General features: G+C 55.2%; 1 protein-coding gene across 3 annotated transcripts; it reads right to left on the reverse strand.

The window, feature by feature from the left end:
* Positions 1 to 549: 549 nt before the first annotated feature.
* On the reverse strand, positions 550 to 13,167 carry LOC102452199 (inositol-trisphosphate 3-kinase B-like). 3 transcript variants are annotated; one of them, XM_006136556.4, is made up of 9 exons: positions 13,024 to 13,136; positions 10,449 to 10,596; positions 7,718 to 8,302; positions 4,034 to 4,118; positions 3,597 to 3,810; positions 3,189 to 3,393; positions 2,715 to 2,816; positions 2,345 to 2,416; positions 550 to 2,000 (listed from the first exon to the last, which is right to left on the reverse strand). In XM_006136556.4, exons 3-9 carry the CDS (start codon positions 8,156 to 8,158, stop codon positions 1,761 to 1,763), a joined length of 1,359 nt encoding a protein of 452 aa, XP_006136618.2. In that variant the 5' UTR covers positions 8,159 to 8,302; positions 10,449 to 10,596; positions 13,024 to 13,136; the 3' UTR covers positions 550 to 1,760. The 3 variants fall into 3 exon arrangements, with proteins under 3 accessions (XP_006136618.2, XP_006136617.2, XP_025033964.2); XM_006136555.4 differs by lacking the exon at positions 10,449 to 10,596 and having other exon boundaries at positions 13,024 to 13,167; XM_025178179.2 differs by lacking the exons at positions 10,449 to 10,596; positions 13,024 to 13,136 and adding an exon at positions 10,286 to 10,432.
* Positions 13,168 to 18,239: the final 5,072 nt, after the last annotated feature.

An 18,239-nucleotide genomic window follows, 5' to 3' on the forward strand; every position in this document is an offset into this window, starting at 1 on the left:
CTCCATTGCCAGCCCTGATTACATGCCTGCGGGGCTCCCCCCCCATGCACACACCAAGCAGCACTTCTGGGGAATCCACACGCGTGCACGCGGCTCTCCAAAGGGCTCGTTCTCCCACAGCGACTCTCCTGAGGCACGGTGCTAGGGACACCCAGCCCCAGTCCCTAGGGGCGTGCCTCTTTGGTCTGTGTGGGTGTGACACACAGCCCATGGGGTGACAGACACTTGCTGAGTACAGCTGTGGTGAGGAGTGGGGTAGCAAGTAGTGCAGTCTGCTGAAGTGCAGTGTGACACAGTGTGTGACATGCCCCTGCAAAGGAGAGAGGGTAGGGAAAGTCCTTGTATATCCCCTAGCTCTGTGCCCACAGCTGTTGCCAGAGCTAGAACCCAGCCGTCCCAACCCGCTCTTGTGCTAACCACTGGGACCCTATCCCCTCCCCTTGCACATGTGCACTCCTACCCCCCCCCCCCAGAAGAGCTGGGCTCAGCATTACCACCCTGTTCATGACATGCCCCCTTCCCCCTCAGCAAGGAGCTGAATGGCTGCTGCTGGGTTAAGATACACTCAGGTTTTATTAAGATGTTGCTGCAGCAAAGCTGGGCTTGAGGTGTGAAACCTCCCTGTTTGGGGTCACCTGCCCCATCTCCCTGATCGGTATCACAGCACCTCAGGGGCATGGGGATGTGCCAGTCCTGCTCCCCAGGGCTCTTGGCACTTCCCCTGGGGGTACCAACTCTAGGTCTGGTGGTTCAGTGATCAGCACCCACTTGGCTGGATTGACACCTCATTAATTTCCTGCCGTGGCGCGTGTGACCTCTCCTGCTGTGACTGAAGAAGTGACTTGAGGAAAATTAGAATCTCTCTCTCCTTCCTGGAGTCACAGAATTTGCTGGGGCTTAAATTTAAATCTATTTTCATTCCCTGAAACGGGAGCAGCACAGGATGCTCCCAGCTACCAGCCAGGGGGTTTCATTGTTCCAGTTTGGTTCTTAGCCAAATTCTACCCCCACCCTACCCTATTTGTATGTGTCTGCCCCTCCTCCCCTCGCCATGAGATGCAATTACCTTTGTGGTGGGGCACAGGAACTGTTTGTACAGGGACTTCTTGCCTGGTGCGGAGGGGTGTGGGAGCTATTTAGCCGCACAAAGCAGAACCTGGTTCTTTGTATCCAGTTCAAGCTCCATTACAGGGGAGGCTAATAAGGGCAGCTCAGAATGGCATAGCCTCAGGGCTGCCTGGGCAGCAGAGAATCTCCTTCCCATTCCAGGTGTCCAAGAGGCTGTTAGACTTCTCCTGCTCTCCCCTCTTCCCCCCCCCTCCCCCGGAGGTTAACTGCTACTAAAGGTGAGCCTGGGCTGACTACCAGTGGAAGCAGGGCCAATACTGAATCCTCTCCTGGTGCTGGCTGTTAGGAGTTAATGGCATGAGTCTAGGCATGGAGCCCTTGGCCTATCTGCCTGAGATCTGAGTCCCCAATTTCTGAGGCTGGGCTGCTGGCTACACTGCATCCTGGTTTTCCTGGTGTTCTATAGAGGAAAGCCCCACTGAGCTCGAGCCCCTTACTGCCAGTGGAGATGCAGTAGGGGCCTGGGCGTCCATCTAGTCGCACCCAGTGCCTGCGCAGTGGCCCTAGAGAGGAGATGGGTGAGTCACATCCAGGTGGAGTTTCACAAAGTCCCACAACTTAAGGCTCATGGTGAGAGCAGCTCTGGTCCAAAGGCGGTTGCCCACTGCAAAGGGCATTGTGGTGTTCCAGCCTCAGGGCTCACTGGGGGCAGGCACTTCCTCCAACCCCAGCCTCTGCCATGCAGCCTGCAGGGTGTGGGTGAGGTGGTGCAATCCAATCAGGTAGCCGTCTTCATGGCTGCCCTGGGTCCATGGCACATTGTGCCGCAAGGCCAGCTGGGGGGGTGCTGGCAGCGTTTTGCCAAAGTCGATCATCCACACGTTGGCCCGGCCCTGGCGATCGTGGACAAAGAGCAGGGAGCTCCCGATGACCTGGGAAGAGAGATTGCAGGCATTTGCTCCTAGGGGTGCCAAATCTGCTGCAGCCCCAGGAATGTGGGGAACGGGACATGGAGCAATGCCCCAGGGCCAGGGGCCTGGCTGACTTGGGCAGGGAGAATGGGACATTGCAGGGGAGGGTCCCTCTCCCCTCTTGGAGATATAGACTCATAGCTTGGGGGGTTTAGCCCCACACACCTCAGCTCTTTGGGGAGCTTCTTGTCCCTCCTCCCTCTCTTTGCCCAGTCTGTTCCTTCAGCCCTGCACCAGGTTCTGTGGGCCCCCTCAGATTGCTGGGGGAAGGGGAAGTCCTGGAGGCCTAGTTCCCTTGGACTCACTTCATGGGTGCGGAAAAAGGTTGATTCCTGCAGCGTGCTCCGCATGCTCTCCAGGCGGCTGTGGTAGGCTCTCTGCAAGGTAAGATCAGAAGGTATTGAGTGGGGGCATATCTGCTCTGTGAGGCGGGGAGGCATGGAGAAGGGTAGACATCAAGCTGCCTCTCCCCATCTGACCACGCTGCCTCATGCCCCCATGCTTCAGTCCCAGCCCTCTGTGAGCTGGCACCGAGACTCAGCTGAGATCTCCAACCACCACCAGCCAGCCTTGCACCACCCACGGCCCCTTCCGAGCCTCCCCACTCCCACAGTGCTACCCCACGGGCAACGGGCCAGTGCAATGATCCTGTGGGACCTGCTTCCCATCCCTTACCAAGATGCTTTCCCGTCTCTTGGTAAAAGTCAGGAAGGTGTCAATGATCTGCTCTTGGGTCCGGGTCTGCTTGAAATCCTTCTGCACAGCTCCACCCTCTATCTGTGAGAGGAGACACAGCATGAGTCAGGAGAGACTTCCCCATACAGCAGCCATCCAGTGTGAAAATGCAACTGTGGACGGGGTGAGGCATGGACCTCTTGATACAGGGCTCCCCACCTGTTGCTGAGATGCAGCCACCTCTGGGGTGGGGCATAAGGGCTGTTTATGCGGGGTTTCCTTGCCTGGTATTGGCTGAGATGCAGCCACCCCGGGGGAGGGGCAGGGCACAGGGCCAGTGATACATGGCTCTCTTACTGCAGAGGTGAGATGCAGCTTCCTCTACAGTAGGAGCCAGGGACTGTTTACACAAGAAGCTGAAGCCTGGAGCTGAGTTCCTGCAGGGCTGGGAGTCTCTTTCTCCCTCTCACTCACTGTCACACCCTCAATGCGGAAGCCCAGGGAGGCAGTGGAGCTGATGTGCTCGCGCCATTGCATATAGCGGGGCTTGGTGACCGCCCCCTGGCTGTGCTCCTCGGCCGTAGCAGCGCTGGGATCCACCTTCACCATCTTCTGGTACATGTCCTTGCGGGGGGTTGGCTTCAGCAGGGCCTTGGTCAGCTCTTCCTCCAGGTATGTCCTATGGGCAAAGGCAGAGGGGTGGGACTGGGACATAGGGTCTTTGGTCTCTAGAGGCAGCCACCTCAATGTGGCTCTAGAGTGAGGTTCTGACTGGCTTGGTGGGGAATGGAACAGAGGCCCCTTCTCCTCTTGGGGCCAGCGGATCCACTCTCCCAGGGCACTGGGCTCCACTGGCATTTGTCCCCCAACCGCTCCACTAACCTCACCCCCATCTTGCAGTCCATGATGCTGGGTGTGTCGAGGCCACGCAGCAGGTCGTCCATCTGGATGTAGCGCTCGCCCTCCTTCACCACCACGCCATGGTAGGCAGGCACATATGGCCGCAGGGCATCCCCCATCAGTGCCTCCAGGCAGGCGCTCTCGACAGTGCTGAACTTCTTCAGGATCTGGCCCCCCTCACTAGGCTTGAAGTTACCTAAGGAAGGAGGTGGGGGTAATGAGGGGCAGGCAAGAAGCCAGGCATCCTACCTGGAGCAGGGAATTCCCCTGGCCAATGACCCTGCCGCAGTGATAACCAGTGGCCAGGAAGTCCCTCAGCCAGCCTGAACATCCACAGCACCTGAAAATGGATTGGGAACCCAGCAATTCTCGTTCCGCAATAGGGAGCTGGGCTGGAGAGTCCCTGAACCCCTTCTCACCTTCATGCCCCGCCAGCTGCACCCAGGAGCTGTGCCGCCGCAGAGACCAGTGCACCATGGTGAAAAATGTCTTCCATGACTTGGTCTAAAGGGAAACATGACAATTGTCAGCCTGGCAAAAGACTGTCTCCCTCCCTCCCCCTGCCCCTTCTCCCGCAGTCTATTTTCCACCCCCTCTAAAAGTAAGACTCTTATCCTAACACTGGCCCAAGCCCCCTAATGCATAAACAGCCCCTCTGCCACACCCCAGAGGTGGCTGCATCCCAGCACCAGGCAAGGGGTCCTTGTGTAAACAGCACCACCCCCCTCCTCCAGAGACAGCTGCATCTCAACACTGGTGAAAGATCCCTGTAGAAACAGTCCCCCGGAGTGGGTACAGCTCAGCGCCAGGTGAAGAATCACTGTGCAAACCCCTGCACCACACCTCAGAGGAGGCTGCATCTCAGCAGTGAGTGAGAGCGCCCTGTGTAAACGGCCTTTGTGTGCCATCTGAGAGGCGGCTGCATCTCCAGCTTGCGGTGTCCGCAGCAGGCAGTCCCTGCCTCAGCCTCGTTGCTGTGTGAGTGCCTGGCGCTGAGTCACTCCGGTGCTGGGGCTCTGACCCTGCTGTGACTCAACCGACTTTCCTGCCGCTGGTGCTGGCTGCAGGCACCTTGCTAAAACGTGCCTGGGGCTCAGGGTGGGGTTGGTGCTTGCGGGCAGGATGGGGAGCACGCACACCAGCTCCCCCAGGCATGTCATCTGCCTTAAGTAGAGCAGCCTCCCCTAGCGCTAGCGGGGACTGGGCTGAGATGGCTACTTGGGCGTCAAAGGGGAAAGTGCATAGCTGCACTATGCCGAGACAGGGTGGCGGGGCGGGCATGTTTCTTGGATATGTGTTGTTCACAGATATGCCAAGCGACTCAAATCTCAGCTCAGCAACCTTCGCGGCTCCAAGCCCACAGGAAGGGAGCTTCCCGCTGCCTCGCACGCACGTACGCCACACACACTGGAGGCAGAGCATGGCTGGTGTGCTCACATGCTGGACAGCCAGGTGTGATGCACTGCTACACACACACAAATTGCAGGGGGGGCTGAGCAGAGCACCGTGCCCTGTGGCTCACACTGGTATGCAGTGCACACTGTAGCACCCTGGAGCCCCCTGCACTGATGCCAACATGCACCCTGAGTGCAAACAAAAGCCACCCAGCTAGGTATGGAGCAATGCTGCATAGATATGCATGCTCTGCAGAGCAGAGATGCAGACCCAGGTGCAATGCGTTGATACACACACTTTTTGCAGACGCACAAAACCATTGCAGACGCAATGCATTTCGGCTCTCTCACACGCTCGTGCATACTTTGCATGTGCCACGCACTGATCCTAGCCTTGCAGCTTGGTTACAGTGCCTCGCACAGAGCTTGCACTAGCTCTGCCTGCTTTTGCACACTTATACACATTTGTGCAATCATGTGGGTGCCCTGTAACCCCTGTGCAGCCCTCCCTGTAGGGTGCTGGCTTTTCTCCAAGCAGCGCCTCGCTCCCAGCTGCCTTGCAGGCTGCAAAGGAAACCCAAGGCCTGGCACCCACCCAAAAGAGCTCACTTTTTCCACAACAGTCGGCTCCAGCTGGCCCCTGGTTCTGCCGGTTGTATTAACCCTTCAAGGGTAAGGGAAGTTGGGAGGGGTGGGGGACTTGATTCTGGAAACAGAGGAGGCAGATGGCTGGAGGAGCACAAGCTGGGGGGCAGGGAAGGGGGCAGGTATGTGAATAGGGAGCACAGGCAAGGGGAGGGAATCCCAGCGGGGATCCTCCCCAGCAGATCCATGGAGCGGGTAATCTGTCCAAATCTGAGTGTCCAGATGGGGTGGGTCTGAGCTGGGTGATGGTGGAGGAGGCAAGGGGTGTAAAGAGGTGAGGAGGATCCCCTCCATGCCCACCTCCGCTTACTTCCCTGACCTGCTAACATAGGGGTTCTCTCGCCTCACAGCACTGCAGCCTGATAAACCATCACTACATGACCCCAGGAGGAGGGACCGAAGCCTGAGCCCGCCCGAGCCCCACCACCCGGCTGGGGGGTAGAGTCAAAGCCCCAGGGCTGCAGCCCCAGGTAACCAGAGCCCTGCCGCCTGGGGAAGAAGCCCTCAGGCTTCCAGTGGTGGTGCTCAGGCTGTGGCCTCAGCACGTCTAAGGCCAGCCGTGGAGACCCCATGAAAATGGGGTCATGACCCATTTGGGGTTCCTGATCCACAGCCGGAGAGAAAGGCTGGACTGAGGATGCACCATCATATCCATCGTCCATGCAGAGCACAAGATCCCTGCTCCTCCCCATTTCCCTCTCCCCGGGCCAGGGCACTGGGGGGCTGGCAGCAGATGAAAGGGAGGTATTGACTTTCCAGGTGCCTGCTCAAGGGATCAGAGGGTGGAAGGTTCCCGTCCCTCCCCCTCAGTAGGCAGCTGGCACCGATGCTCCAAGATGGGAACTGGCATGAGTCCAGGGGGATGGGCATGGAACAAAGCCCTAGACCTCAGTGGGAGGGGGAGGGAGGAGCTTTAAGAGCGGCCAGCACTTCCCCCCATTAATCACTGCTTGGCCCCCACCTCCATGGCACCAGGAGGCAGGCACTGACATCAGCTACCAGGGGGATGCCCCAATTCACTCCCTGAGCCAGCCAACCCTCCCCCCAACAGCTTTCTTCTCTCTTGACTCAGGGGAGGCGGGGGCACTTGCTCAGCCAGTGCTGAGGAAACCAGGAACCGCAACCACCCCCAGTCAAGGGGGGGGGGAGGAAGTGACATCAGAGCCCAGAGGGGAATCCTTCTGCAGATACTGAGATGATGAGAAGGGCGAGACAGGCAACCCCTGCACAACACACTGTAACACACTGAACGCCTGCATCACGCCTCTCGCCTGCAACACAACACAACCTGCATGAAAAACACAATCCCCCAGCGCAACCCTGCCCGGCACAACCTCTACTCCAGTGTTTCTTAAACTTTTTGAGACCACAGGACACCAAACAACAATATTTTTTAATGCGAAACACCTATGAAAATTTTCTTCCAAAAAAAAAAATTGTCAGACAAAAAAAGACAACAGCAAAGACGAGGTCGCGGCACACCTGTGAGTTGTTCAGGGAACACCAGTGTTCCGCGGAACACAGTTTAAGAAACACTGCTCTACACAACACAGCCCCTCCATGCAGCATGCACAGTACAACCCCAAAACAATACAACCTCTCTGTGCAGCAAACACAACCCAGCTCACCTGGGCCACATACTGACACCACCACACAACCTCTACCCAATATAGCCTCTATGCAATAACTTCTCTGAGCAGCATTCACAGGGCCCACAGCCCCCCTCCCTCCTCTGCCTGCAGCAGGGCCAAGCTCATGGCCGTGGGCAGGAAGACGTGGGAGGCAGCAGAGGTGGGGGGGAGCGGAAAGGGGCCGCCCTTCCCACCCGCCTCAAGTACTCCGGATAGGCCTGAGTGGGTCCAAGAGCCGTCTACGGGTGCTACTAGAGCTGGTGATCTTCAATCCCAACCACGAGTCCTGCTATCCCAGCCCTGAGCTCCCCAACCAGCTCTGCTGTCCCCCCCAATCCCAATCTGCAGCTCTATACTGTCCCAACCCCGGTTCCCTTGCCAGACCCTCACACCCCAAAGGCAGCACTGAGCTCCCCCTCCCCCCTTGTCTTACCTTCTTCAGCATCTTCCTCCTCCCAGATTGCCCTCTCTCCTCTTCCTCACTGAAGACCTCGTCCGACTCCTGCGAGGACTCGAAGGAGGAACAGGTAGAGGAGCTGGAGATGGAGCGATCGTGGCCATGGCCAAGTCCCCTTGTAGCCAGATGCTGGAGCTTGGGGGCCTCCAGGGGACCCTCATTCCCTTTGGTTCCATGAGGGGATGGGGCCGGGACTCCTGGAGAGACCTCCTCAGGAGATGCCTTTGCCCTCTTCAGGGCCTGTCCCTCCACTCTCATATCTATGGGGAGCCCTGAGCCCTGGACTGGCTCCCCTCTCCATTCAGGGTTCCCTGGGGCACCCTCTGCCCCACAGGGAACAGGGCAGTCCTGTCCGCCCTGAGCCAGGGCTTGAGAGACACCTTTAGGACAGGCCTTGATGCCATTGAGCCCCTCCATGGCTGATCCCACTAGATTGTCTCCCCGGGGTACTCCAATTCAGAGTTCAGTTCAGACCGACTGTGGGTGGCATCTCCTTTCCCTGCGGAGCCCGACAGGGAGTGAGCTGGGGCGCCGCATTGCTGGGAAAAGGCGGGGTCCGTCCTGTGGGGAAAGCAGCACAGAAAGGGAAGGATTAATTGGATATGCCGGGGGGGGGGGGCTGCTTAGTGGCAGCCCCCAGGAGCCCCTCCCTCCTACACTCCCCTAGGCAGCTCAGCTCCAGGCCTCTGCCTGCCATGCACCCCAGGGCCCAGAGAGAACTGATTTCACAACCTGAAAGGGGAAGAGAGAGAATAGAAAAGAGCTATGAGGGAATTGTCTTAACCAGTTCCCGCCCCCACAGGTCCAGCCCATCTGGGTACGGTGACCAGATGTCCTGACATTATCGAGTCCATCCCAATATTTTGGGGTTTTGTCCATTAACCTTCTTTGTTACCCCCCATCCCAATTTTTCACTTGCTGCTTGGTCACCCTAATCTTGGGGATGGCAGGGCCACTCCCCTCTTCACCAGAAGATGCAGTGTCACAGACCAAGTCACGTTTCCCCATTTGGCCATGAGAGAAACTGAGGCACTGAACAGGGAGAGGGGTTTGTCTCCACAACCCAGAATCATGGAGTCCTGCTCCCAGCCTCCCTGCACCTCACTCTCCTCCCAGAGCTGAGGAAAGAACCCAGAAGTCCTGACTCCCAACTGCAAGAGGTCATTTTAGATTCACTGTGATCTAGTGTGATTACTTGTGACCCACTACAATTGTGATCTGTAATCTAGTATGTTTAGTAAAATGTGTCATGATCAACTTGGATCTGTGTCAATCAGTGTTCAGCCAGTGGGTGAGGCTTACCAGTTAACCAGCACCTGGCTGGGCTAAAATAGCCCCGGCCCACAGTGCATTGTGGCGGGCCCTGCCAACGTGGCCAGACTCACCACCATGCTGCGCCATGGGCTGAGGTGGCCGCTGGCAGCACTGCAAGGTTGGGAGCTGGAAGCTTCACAGGGCTGGCAGCTGAGCCCCACAGTTAACTGTGTAACTGATAGAATTTTTATGGGTTACATGGTTAATATTTTTACATATTTTTTACATCCCAAATGTGAACCACTGCAGGATCTAGTGTGGTCTCTTGGGCTGAACTGTGATCTGCTGTAGTCTGATGAGCTCCGTAGGAATTGATTGTCATTTACTGTTGTGTTCTGTTGGGACTTGGGAGGACCAGTTTTGATCCGCCAAGAGCCTCTGAGATTTGTGTGATCCATTCAGATCTGCTGTGAAATACCGAAAAAACATCTTCCAAAAGGGAGTGTCCACACTGTAAAAGCGCATCGAAAAAGCGATCTGCTTTTTTGACAGAGAGCGTCCACGCTGAATGGACGCTATCTCGCATGTAAGTTGTGATTACTATGGACAGAGTGGCCACCAGGGCACCTGTGCTTTTTCCTCTTTCGAAAGCACTCCCTCTTCCCCGTTCACACACACCTTTTTCCGAAAAAGCTCTTTCGAAAAAAGGCTTCTTCCTCAGAAAGAGGGTTACCAATGTCAGAAAAACCCCTCAGGGTATGTCTACACTACCCTCCTAGTTTGAACTAGGAGGGTAATGTAGGCATACCGCACTTGCAAATGAAGCCCGGGATTTGAATTTCCCGGGCTTCATTTGCATAAGCGGGGAGCCGCCACTTTTAAAACCCCGCTGGTTGGAACCCCGTGCAGCGCGGCTACACGGGGCTCGAACTAGGTAGTTCGTGGAACGAGGTGTACCGGTAGTTCGGAATAGGAAGCCTAGTCCGAACTACCTAGTTCGAGCCCCGTGTAGCCACGCTGCACGGGGTTCGAACCAGCGAGGATTTAAAAATGGCGGCTCCCCGCTTATGCAAATGAAGCCCGGGAAATTCAAATCCCGGCCTTCATTTGCAAGTGCGGTATGCCTACATTACCCTCCTAGTTCGAACTAGGAGGGTAGTGTAGACATACTCTCAGTTCTTTCAATTTTTTTTTTTTTTTTGAAAACGTGATTGCAGTGTGGACACAATTGAAGTTTTTTCAGAAAAACAGCTGTTTTTCCGAAAAAAAAACTCTGTAGTGTAGACATACCCTGAGATAGTCCAGAGACTCCGTCGTCTGGCTGGCAGGTCTTGCTCCCATGCTCAGGATGTAACTGATTGCCAGATTTGGAGTGGGAAAGGAATTTTCCCAGAGGTCAGATTGACAGGAGTGACTTTGAGGTATCTGCTAGGATTATCCAGTTATGCCTCACCTCACCAATTCCCTGCAGCCACAGGGCCCATGGACACGAATGACACCTGGATCTCTCCTGTTCTCTCCCTGGGGCTCACAACAGGTTGGTCTTGTGAGGACTGAAATGCTTCAGTCAAAGTAAGTCATTGAGCTAGACAGAGAGGTACCTGGGAGAAGTGGAATGGCCTATGATTAGGGCTCTACCATTTACAGTCCATTTCGATCAATTTCACAGTCATATGATTTTTAAGTCATTATTTCATCTATTTAAATAAAAAATGTCATAGTGCTGCAGGGGTCCTGATCCAAAAAGGAGTTGTGGAGGGCGTGGGGGGGGGGGTCATAAAGTGATTGTTACTGAAGGCAGAACCACTCCGCGCAGCAGCGCAGAAATATGCCCAGTATGGCACTGCCACTCTTACTTCTGTGCTGCTGCTGCTGGCAGGGTACCACCTTCGGAACAAGGCACCTGGCCCACAGCCCCCCAGCTCTTAAGACAGCACAGCAGTAAGGGTGGCAATACCATGATGCCCCTAAAATTACCTTGCAACCCTCTGCAGCTCTCTTTTGGGTCAGGACCCTTAAGGTGTGTCTAGACTACAGGGTTTTGTCGACAAAACTATCCCTGCGAATACACTGCTGCTGAGTTCTGTCGACATAACGTCAACAGAACTCGGCAGTTTTGTCAGCGACTGTAAACCTCATTCTACAAGGAATAACGCCTTTTGTCCACAGAGTTCTGTATACAGAAGGTGTTATTGCATCTACACTGTCCTTTGCATTTACACTGTCATGTTGACAAAGCGGCTTGCTTTGTTGACAGAACTGGATGCAGTCTAGACGCTTTTTGTTGACACAAGCTTTGTCGACAGGATCTGTCGACAAAACTTCTGACGACAAAAGCCTGTAGTCTAGATGTACCCTTTGTGTGAGAAATGCTGGTTTCCCCCTGTGAAATCTGTATACTGTAGGGTAAGGGTGAGGAAACTTTTTTTGGATTAGGGGCCACTGACTCACAGAAAAATCAGTCAGGGGCTGCACACAAGTGAGAAGTGGGAAAAAAAACCCTGTGGCCCCCGACTGAGGAGGAGAAAGACTCCCCATATTCCCTTTGCACACCAGAGCCTGGGGGACCAGCCTAGTAGATGTTGTGCACTCCAGCCCCCAGGGGGCAGCAAGAGGGCTGGAGTGCCAGCACAGGGGGCACTGAGCCTCAGGGGCCAGATCCAGGCAAGCTGAGGGCCACATTTGGCCTCCAGACCTGAGATACCCCACCCCTGTTGTAGGGTAAAAGCACACCAAAGACCAAATGTCATGACTGTGAACTTGTGGGCCGTACCTGTGATACACAGGAAGGCAGACTGGAGGATCTAGTGATCTCTTATGGCCTGATGGGAACTATTGCAATCTGACATGACCTGTTTTGATCTGCTGGGCTCTATGGAGCTCTACCAATATGGGTTGGGATATATTGAGATCTGTTGTGACACACTGGGAGCTACTGAGATGTTCTACCCCGGGGGAGGCATTGCATCCTGAGCTCGTTGTTAATTGATAAGTAGATCTGCACAGATCCTGGGGGATGGACCATAGGAACAAACATTGTCCTGGATTGCGGGAGGAGGGTAGCTGGATCTCTTTTTCCCATTTGCCCTTGCCAGGCTGGAGAGGAGAGGGAGTCAGGGGAAAGTGGCTTAACACCATCACCGCCACATCTACTGCCTCTCAAAAGGGTTTTCCAGCTTGGCTCCAGGCCCAGCACTCTTCCTGGCAAAGAGCCTCCGTCCCCTGGCCCAGCGCCATGGAACCTCCTGAGGCTTTCCAGAAGGGAGGGTGGGAAATGGGAGGAACAAACTGATTCCCAGCCCAGGGCTCTGGGCACATGGGGAAAGGAGCCTGCTGGCCTATGGCCAAAGGGCAACAGCAGGGAGGCAGGAGGGGGACACAGGAGGGGATGAAGGAGGCTGGGATGCTCACTCTGAGCCATGCAGACCATGTGCCCTTGCCCTCCCCATGATATCCCACTCCCCTCCCTGCCTGGGCTGGAACCCTGGCTCCCAGCCTCCCGCTTGAACCCTCTAGGCTAGACCCCATTGTGGGGCAGAGAATGGCATATTGTGAGGGGCAGTGTGTGGATGTGTAAGGGGGCAGAAGGATGAGGGGAAGGAAGTGTCCGGCTGCCCTTGCACAATGATTCCCGTGCATGGAAAATCCCATGGGCAACTGTAGCCCGCAGTGGGGTCATTATCCCAGGGGGGCTCCCTGGGTTTGGGGGACAGGAGGAGGTGGGAGGATGATCGGATATGGGGACTAGAACCCAGGAGTCCTCACCGATGAGACCCAGCCCCGCTCCCGTCCCGAGGTAGGGTCCTTCGCCCCATGTGGACCAGGAAGTGCTGCGGTGACCCCCCCCCCCCCATCTTGGCTTTCCCGCGAGTCTAAGGGGGGTGCGTGGATGGGAGCGGCTTCCATAACCCCGTCCCGGCTGGGGGGGAGGGAGCGTCCTGCTGTAGAGCACGGAGCACCTCCCCTGCGCCGAGTTCAGCTGCCCGCTCCCCGAGCCCCTCCCAGCCCTGCAGAGCGATGCCCCCTACCTTGCGAGCCGGCTCCGGGCTAGCGCTGCACAGGCATCCCGGCGCCGCGCGATCCAGCCTGGCCGGAGACTGGCCGCTGCAGGGGGAGGCGGGGGCGGAGAATGGCTGAAAATCCGCCCCCCTTCCCCCCCCCCCAGTCCCAACCTCCGCCACTAAAATTAGTCCTGCGCTGCCCCCTGCTGCTCCGCCCGGGGACTGACTCCCGCCGGGCGCGGGAGAAGTGGGCGCTGCGCCGGCAGGGGGCGCTGCAGGGGGCTTTGATGTGGGGGTGCTGAGTGTAAGGGGCGGGGTCCGGAGGCGAGGCGGGGGTGGGGTGTAACCGCCATGGGATATGGATCCTAACGGAGTATGTGGGTGTCCCAGAATCAGATTCGAGTGCAATTTCCCTCTAGTTGGGCACCGAAGCCTGGGCACAGATCCAGCCAGCGCCCACCTCACCGACACCCAGCCATCACCAAAGCCACTCGGCTATCCACCCACCGCCACTCCATCTGCCCATCCACCCATCCGCATAGGCACCCGGCCATCCACCCATCCATTCCCACACCCATCTATCTGCCTAGTGCACTCTGGGCAGCTCTGAGGGCTGGCTGGGGGACACGGTGTGGCGTGCTCTGGCTGGTGCTGAGGGCTAACTGCCCCCATCTCCTCCCCTTCTGTCCAAGGTCCCACCCCTTCCAGGAATAAGCTGCTGGGACCCCCTCACCTTGCCCCGGGGCTCGGCAATTCTATCAGCTCCTCTGCACATACACATCAATCCACCTAGCCTCATAGAGACCTACACACATATTCATCCATCCCCATAGCCTCTCATCCATCTATCCATCCCCATTCACTCCATCAGTCCCCATATACATCCATCCACATACAAGCCCTGCATTCACCCATCCACTTGCATATCCATCCTTTTGTCCCTGTAGCCACCCACCATCTATCTATCTATCTATCTATCTATCTATCTATCTATCTATCTATCTATCTATCTCACTTCTACTTTTATTCATTCTCTCTATTCTTCTGGATTTATAATGTTCAGCCCCCTTGGTGGTTCCCTCTCATCTCACTACTTCCGTTTTTCTCTATCACATTTGACATATTTTCTTCCCCAAGTATCTCAAAGCTTGCAGTCCTTCACTCTTCCCTCCACCTGCCCCATCCTCCCCCGCTGATTCTCCCACTCCAATCCTCCTCCACCCTCTTCCCCCATCCTTGCATCATTGATCCTTCTTTCCAGCCCCCCACCACTTGCTCCCTATACTCCCCCACTGATTCCCCCACTATTCACTTGCCCCCTGTATTCTCCATCCCATTCCCTTGCCATCTCCCCCACAATGCAGCAGCACTAGACAAAACAGGCTTTTCAGTCCTTTATTACCTTCTTAGTCAGAGTCCTCTGAGATCTCATAGACAGTGACGCGCAGCTTGTCCAGGTCCCACTCTGGGGGGGAAATCTCCTCTCCCTGTGCCCCCCAAGTCCCCTGCATCCCCGGAGTTTCCAGCGCCTCCCTGCGCCTCCGCAGCTCATTCAGGAAGCCCTGCAGCTCCCTCTCCATCTGATTCAGCCTTCGCAGGTGTTTCTCCTTGGCCTTCCTGGGTGTTTGTGCGGGCCTTGGGGGCACAGCCACTGCCTTGCTGCCCACCTCACTGCCTACCGTGCTGCTGCCCTCGCTGGCCTGGCCATGGGGAGAGAGCTGGGGTCAGGGCCAGGGTGGTACAAACTTCATCTCCCCTGGGGGATTCCCCACCACCAGGGACGGGCGGATGGATAGAGGGGTGTGTGTATGAGGAAGGTTTGATGGTTGTATAAATACATAGATTAGTATGTATAGGCCTAGATGGAGGAATGGGTGTGGGAGATGGAGAGGTGTGGGGGGAGTGGATATGGAAATGGATGGATAGAAATACAGTGACTCCATACATCCCCCATCCTCCCCTGCCCTGCTGTTGATACCTGTTTCCCTGGCTATTCCCAGGACCCCATGGCAAACCCTCCTTGTGTTCCTCCACTCTCCATAGCTGTCTCCTGCTGTAATGCCCTTTGGGATGGTTTCTCTGCATGCCTGGCCAGCCATGTATCTCAGGACCAGAGTGCACAGGTGTGGGCCTGGAGATGACCAAGACAGCCCATCCCCCTGTGTCAGCAGGATCCCAGCCCAGGAGGCAGGGATCATGGCAGAGGGTGTGATGCACTGACTGCCCTGGAGCCATGTGGCAGCAGAGGGACATGTACTCCTGGCGTTAGCCTTGCCCTCTTTGCCAGACTGACGTAGGCCCTCACCCCCTTTGCTGGGCTCATGGCATTGCCTCCCCCTCTCCCGTCCCTCTCCCACCCCGTGCCAGACCAGGGTCTCCACCTCCTTTGCCAAACTGGTGTGCCTGCCTCTGTTCCTGGGCTGGCTTTGCCCTCTTTGTCCAATTGGCATCACCACCTCCTTTGCAAGGCTGGTATCCCTGCACCCTCACCTCACTCTGTGCTTCCTCTGCCTCCTCCTCTTCCTCGAAGTCAGGATCTGAAGCCACAGCCTTGATGAGGCCATACATCACAGCCACGGCTACCCCACACACCATCACCACTTGCACTGGGCTCCCCACCTGGCCCTCGGTCCCTGGCCCTTCCTGCCTGATGCGGAATTGCTTCTCACAGGGGCCCTTGGCTTGGCCAAGGATCAGGGTCCTGCTCAGGACAGCCCAGTGCAGCAGGAAGGGCAGAGACCACACCAGGGTAGTCATGGCCCAATCCCCAGGGAGCTGACACAGCCTGACACATGCGCTGCTCTGGAACCTGCTGCGACCTCACAGCCATATCCCATTGTGTCCTCACCACCTGGGGACCTCTCAGCTAGAATGGTCTGGGGCAGGGAGGCACCAGCTGGGAGCCAGGGGGTTTAGATTTTTCTGCCACAAGAAACCCGTCTGACTTAGGACAAGCAATTGAATCCCTCTGCTCCTCAGTTCCCCATCTGTCAAACAGGGAGAAAAATCCCTCCTTGGTCCATCTAGACTGGGAGCTCTTCAGTGCAGGGCCTGCACTCCCACCCCACCCCCTGACACAATGGAGCCATGATCTGCCTTGGGGTCTGTGGAGCACCTGGCACAAACCTCCACTGGGTCCTCTACAGCTCTGTCACAATAGTAAGTAAAGCAATTTTGCTCTCCAGAGACAGGAATTGAACACAGGAATCCTGGCTCCCAATCTCTAGTGTAACCAATAACATCACCCGGAATATGACATTCCAGACAGCAAGAGGCAGTGGAGAGTGGGTGTTTGTATGTACACACTCACGGCCTTGGTCTGCACTAGGGATTTATTTCAAAATAATAAGCGGAGCGTCCACACTACCAGCCCCCTTATTTCAAAGTAATGGGTTGGTTATTTTGAAATCTGTACTCCTGCTTTCCTCGGGGAATAGTGCTAATCGTTACGTTGAAGTAGCAGTAGTGTGGATGCTCCGCTGCTGCTATTTCGAAATAACTACTCCCGAGAGTCAATCAAAGTAATTACTCCCCAGTGCTTCCTGGGGTTCTATGTCGAGGTAGCATGTCCACATGAATGGAGCCTGCCTTGGACTCATTTTGAGGCTCCCCATGGTGAGGAAATGCTATTTTGATTTTATTATTTCAGGAGTTATTATTTCAAATTTAATTATTTCAAAATAATGTTGTAGTGTAGACGTGCCCACACAAACACAAGCCTTGGACTATGCTAAAGAGTTAGATCGGCATGAGGCAATTTATGAACTCTAACAGCTTATGTAATTCTGTAGGAGTCTGCACTGAAATGGCGTTCCTGTTGATATCGCTCATCTTCTACACTGATTTAATAACTCCAGCTTCACTAGTTGTGTGGAGTCAGTATTGTGTAGTACATGGACACAGTGTCAGGCACCTGTTGCTGCCTTTCAGGAGCGATCCCATAATGCCTCACACTGACAGTTCAGTTGGTACAAGTGCTCCTGCTGAGCATGTGAGCTGCCCACACAAGGTGCAAAGTGTAGACATGCACAAGTGACATAATTACTGCAGTGGTGGTATGCAGTTAGCTCCATTTAATTTTGTAGTGTGAACATGCTCATGGTCTCAGTATGTCACACACACACAGAGAGTCTTGTGCAAGCATTCATCTTTTACACACACATATGCTCTGTTTCACAATGTCTAATTCACAATCACTTTATATCTCTCACCACAGTCTGTTTCACACACACATGTTCTCACTTCTCAAACACAATCACATACACACTGTATCTCTCAGTCTGTCTAGTACGTACACCCAATCTCTCACACACATTCGGTCTTGCATGCACTTGTGTACGTACAATCTCTTCACACATGCACACACAAGCTCTTTTGCTCACACATACAGGCATGCACACACAAACAGTCTGCCTCTCTCACACATACAATCTTCAGCACTATTTAAAACTCTCCTTTGCCATAATCCCCCCCCAAAAAAACATTTAACAGGTTCCTGGTGTGTGGAGCCCGCTTTCTATCATGTTTACCAATAATGCCTCATTGGGATTCTCTTCTGTCCCCCTCCAGCTGTTGTCTCTTGTCTTATTCTTAGACTGGAAGCTCTCAGGGGCAGGGACTATCTTTCCTTTGGTGCTTGTACAGCACCTACCGCCTAGCACAATGCAGGGGCTCCTAGGTGCTACCACACAACCCATAATAGAATCATAGAATCACAGAACCGTAGAGCTGGAAGATACCTCAGAAGGTCATCAAGTCCAGCCCCCTGCTCTAGGCAGGACCAATCCCAACTAAATCAACCCGGCCAGGGCTGTGTCAAGCTGAGACTTAAACACCTCTAGGGATGGAGACTCCACTACTTCCCTAGGGAACCCATCCCAGTGCTTCACCACCCTCCTACTGAAATAGTTTTTCCTAATATCCAACTTGGACCTCTCTCACTACAACTTGAGACCATTGCTCCTTGTTCTGCCATCTGTCACTACTGAGAACAGCCTCTCTCCATCCTCTTTGGAACCTCCCTTCAGGAAGCTGAAGGCTGCTATCAAATCCCCCCTCACTCTTCGCTTCTGCAGACTAAAAAGACCCAACTCCCTTAGCCTCTCCTTATAGGTCATATGCTCTAATCCCCTAATCATTTTGGCTACGTCTACACTGGCCCCTCTTCCGGAAGGGGCATGTAAATTTCAAGAGTCGTCGTAGGGAAATCCGCGGGGGATTTAAATATCCCCCGCGGCATTTAA

Source organism: Pelodiscus sinensis, chromosome 11 (assembly GCF_049634645.1).
Source record: "Pelodiscus sinensis isolate JC-2024 chromosome 11, ASM4963464v1, whole genome shotgun sequence".
In the NCBI taxonomy this organism is placed as follows: domain Eukaryota; kingdom Metazoa; phylum Chordata; order Testudines; family Trionychidae; genus Pelodiscus; species Pelodiscus sinensis.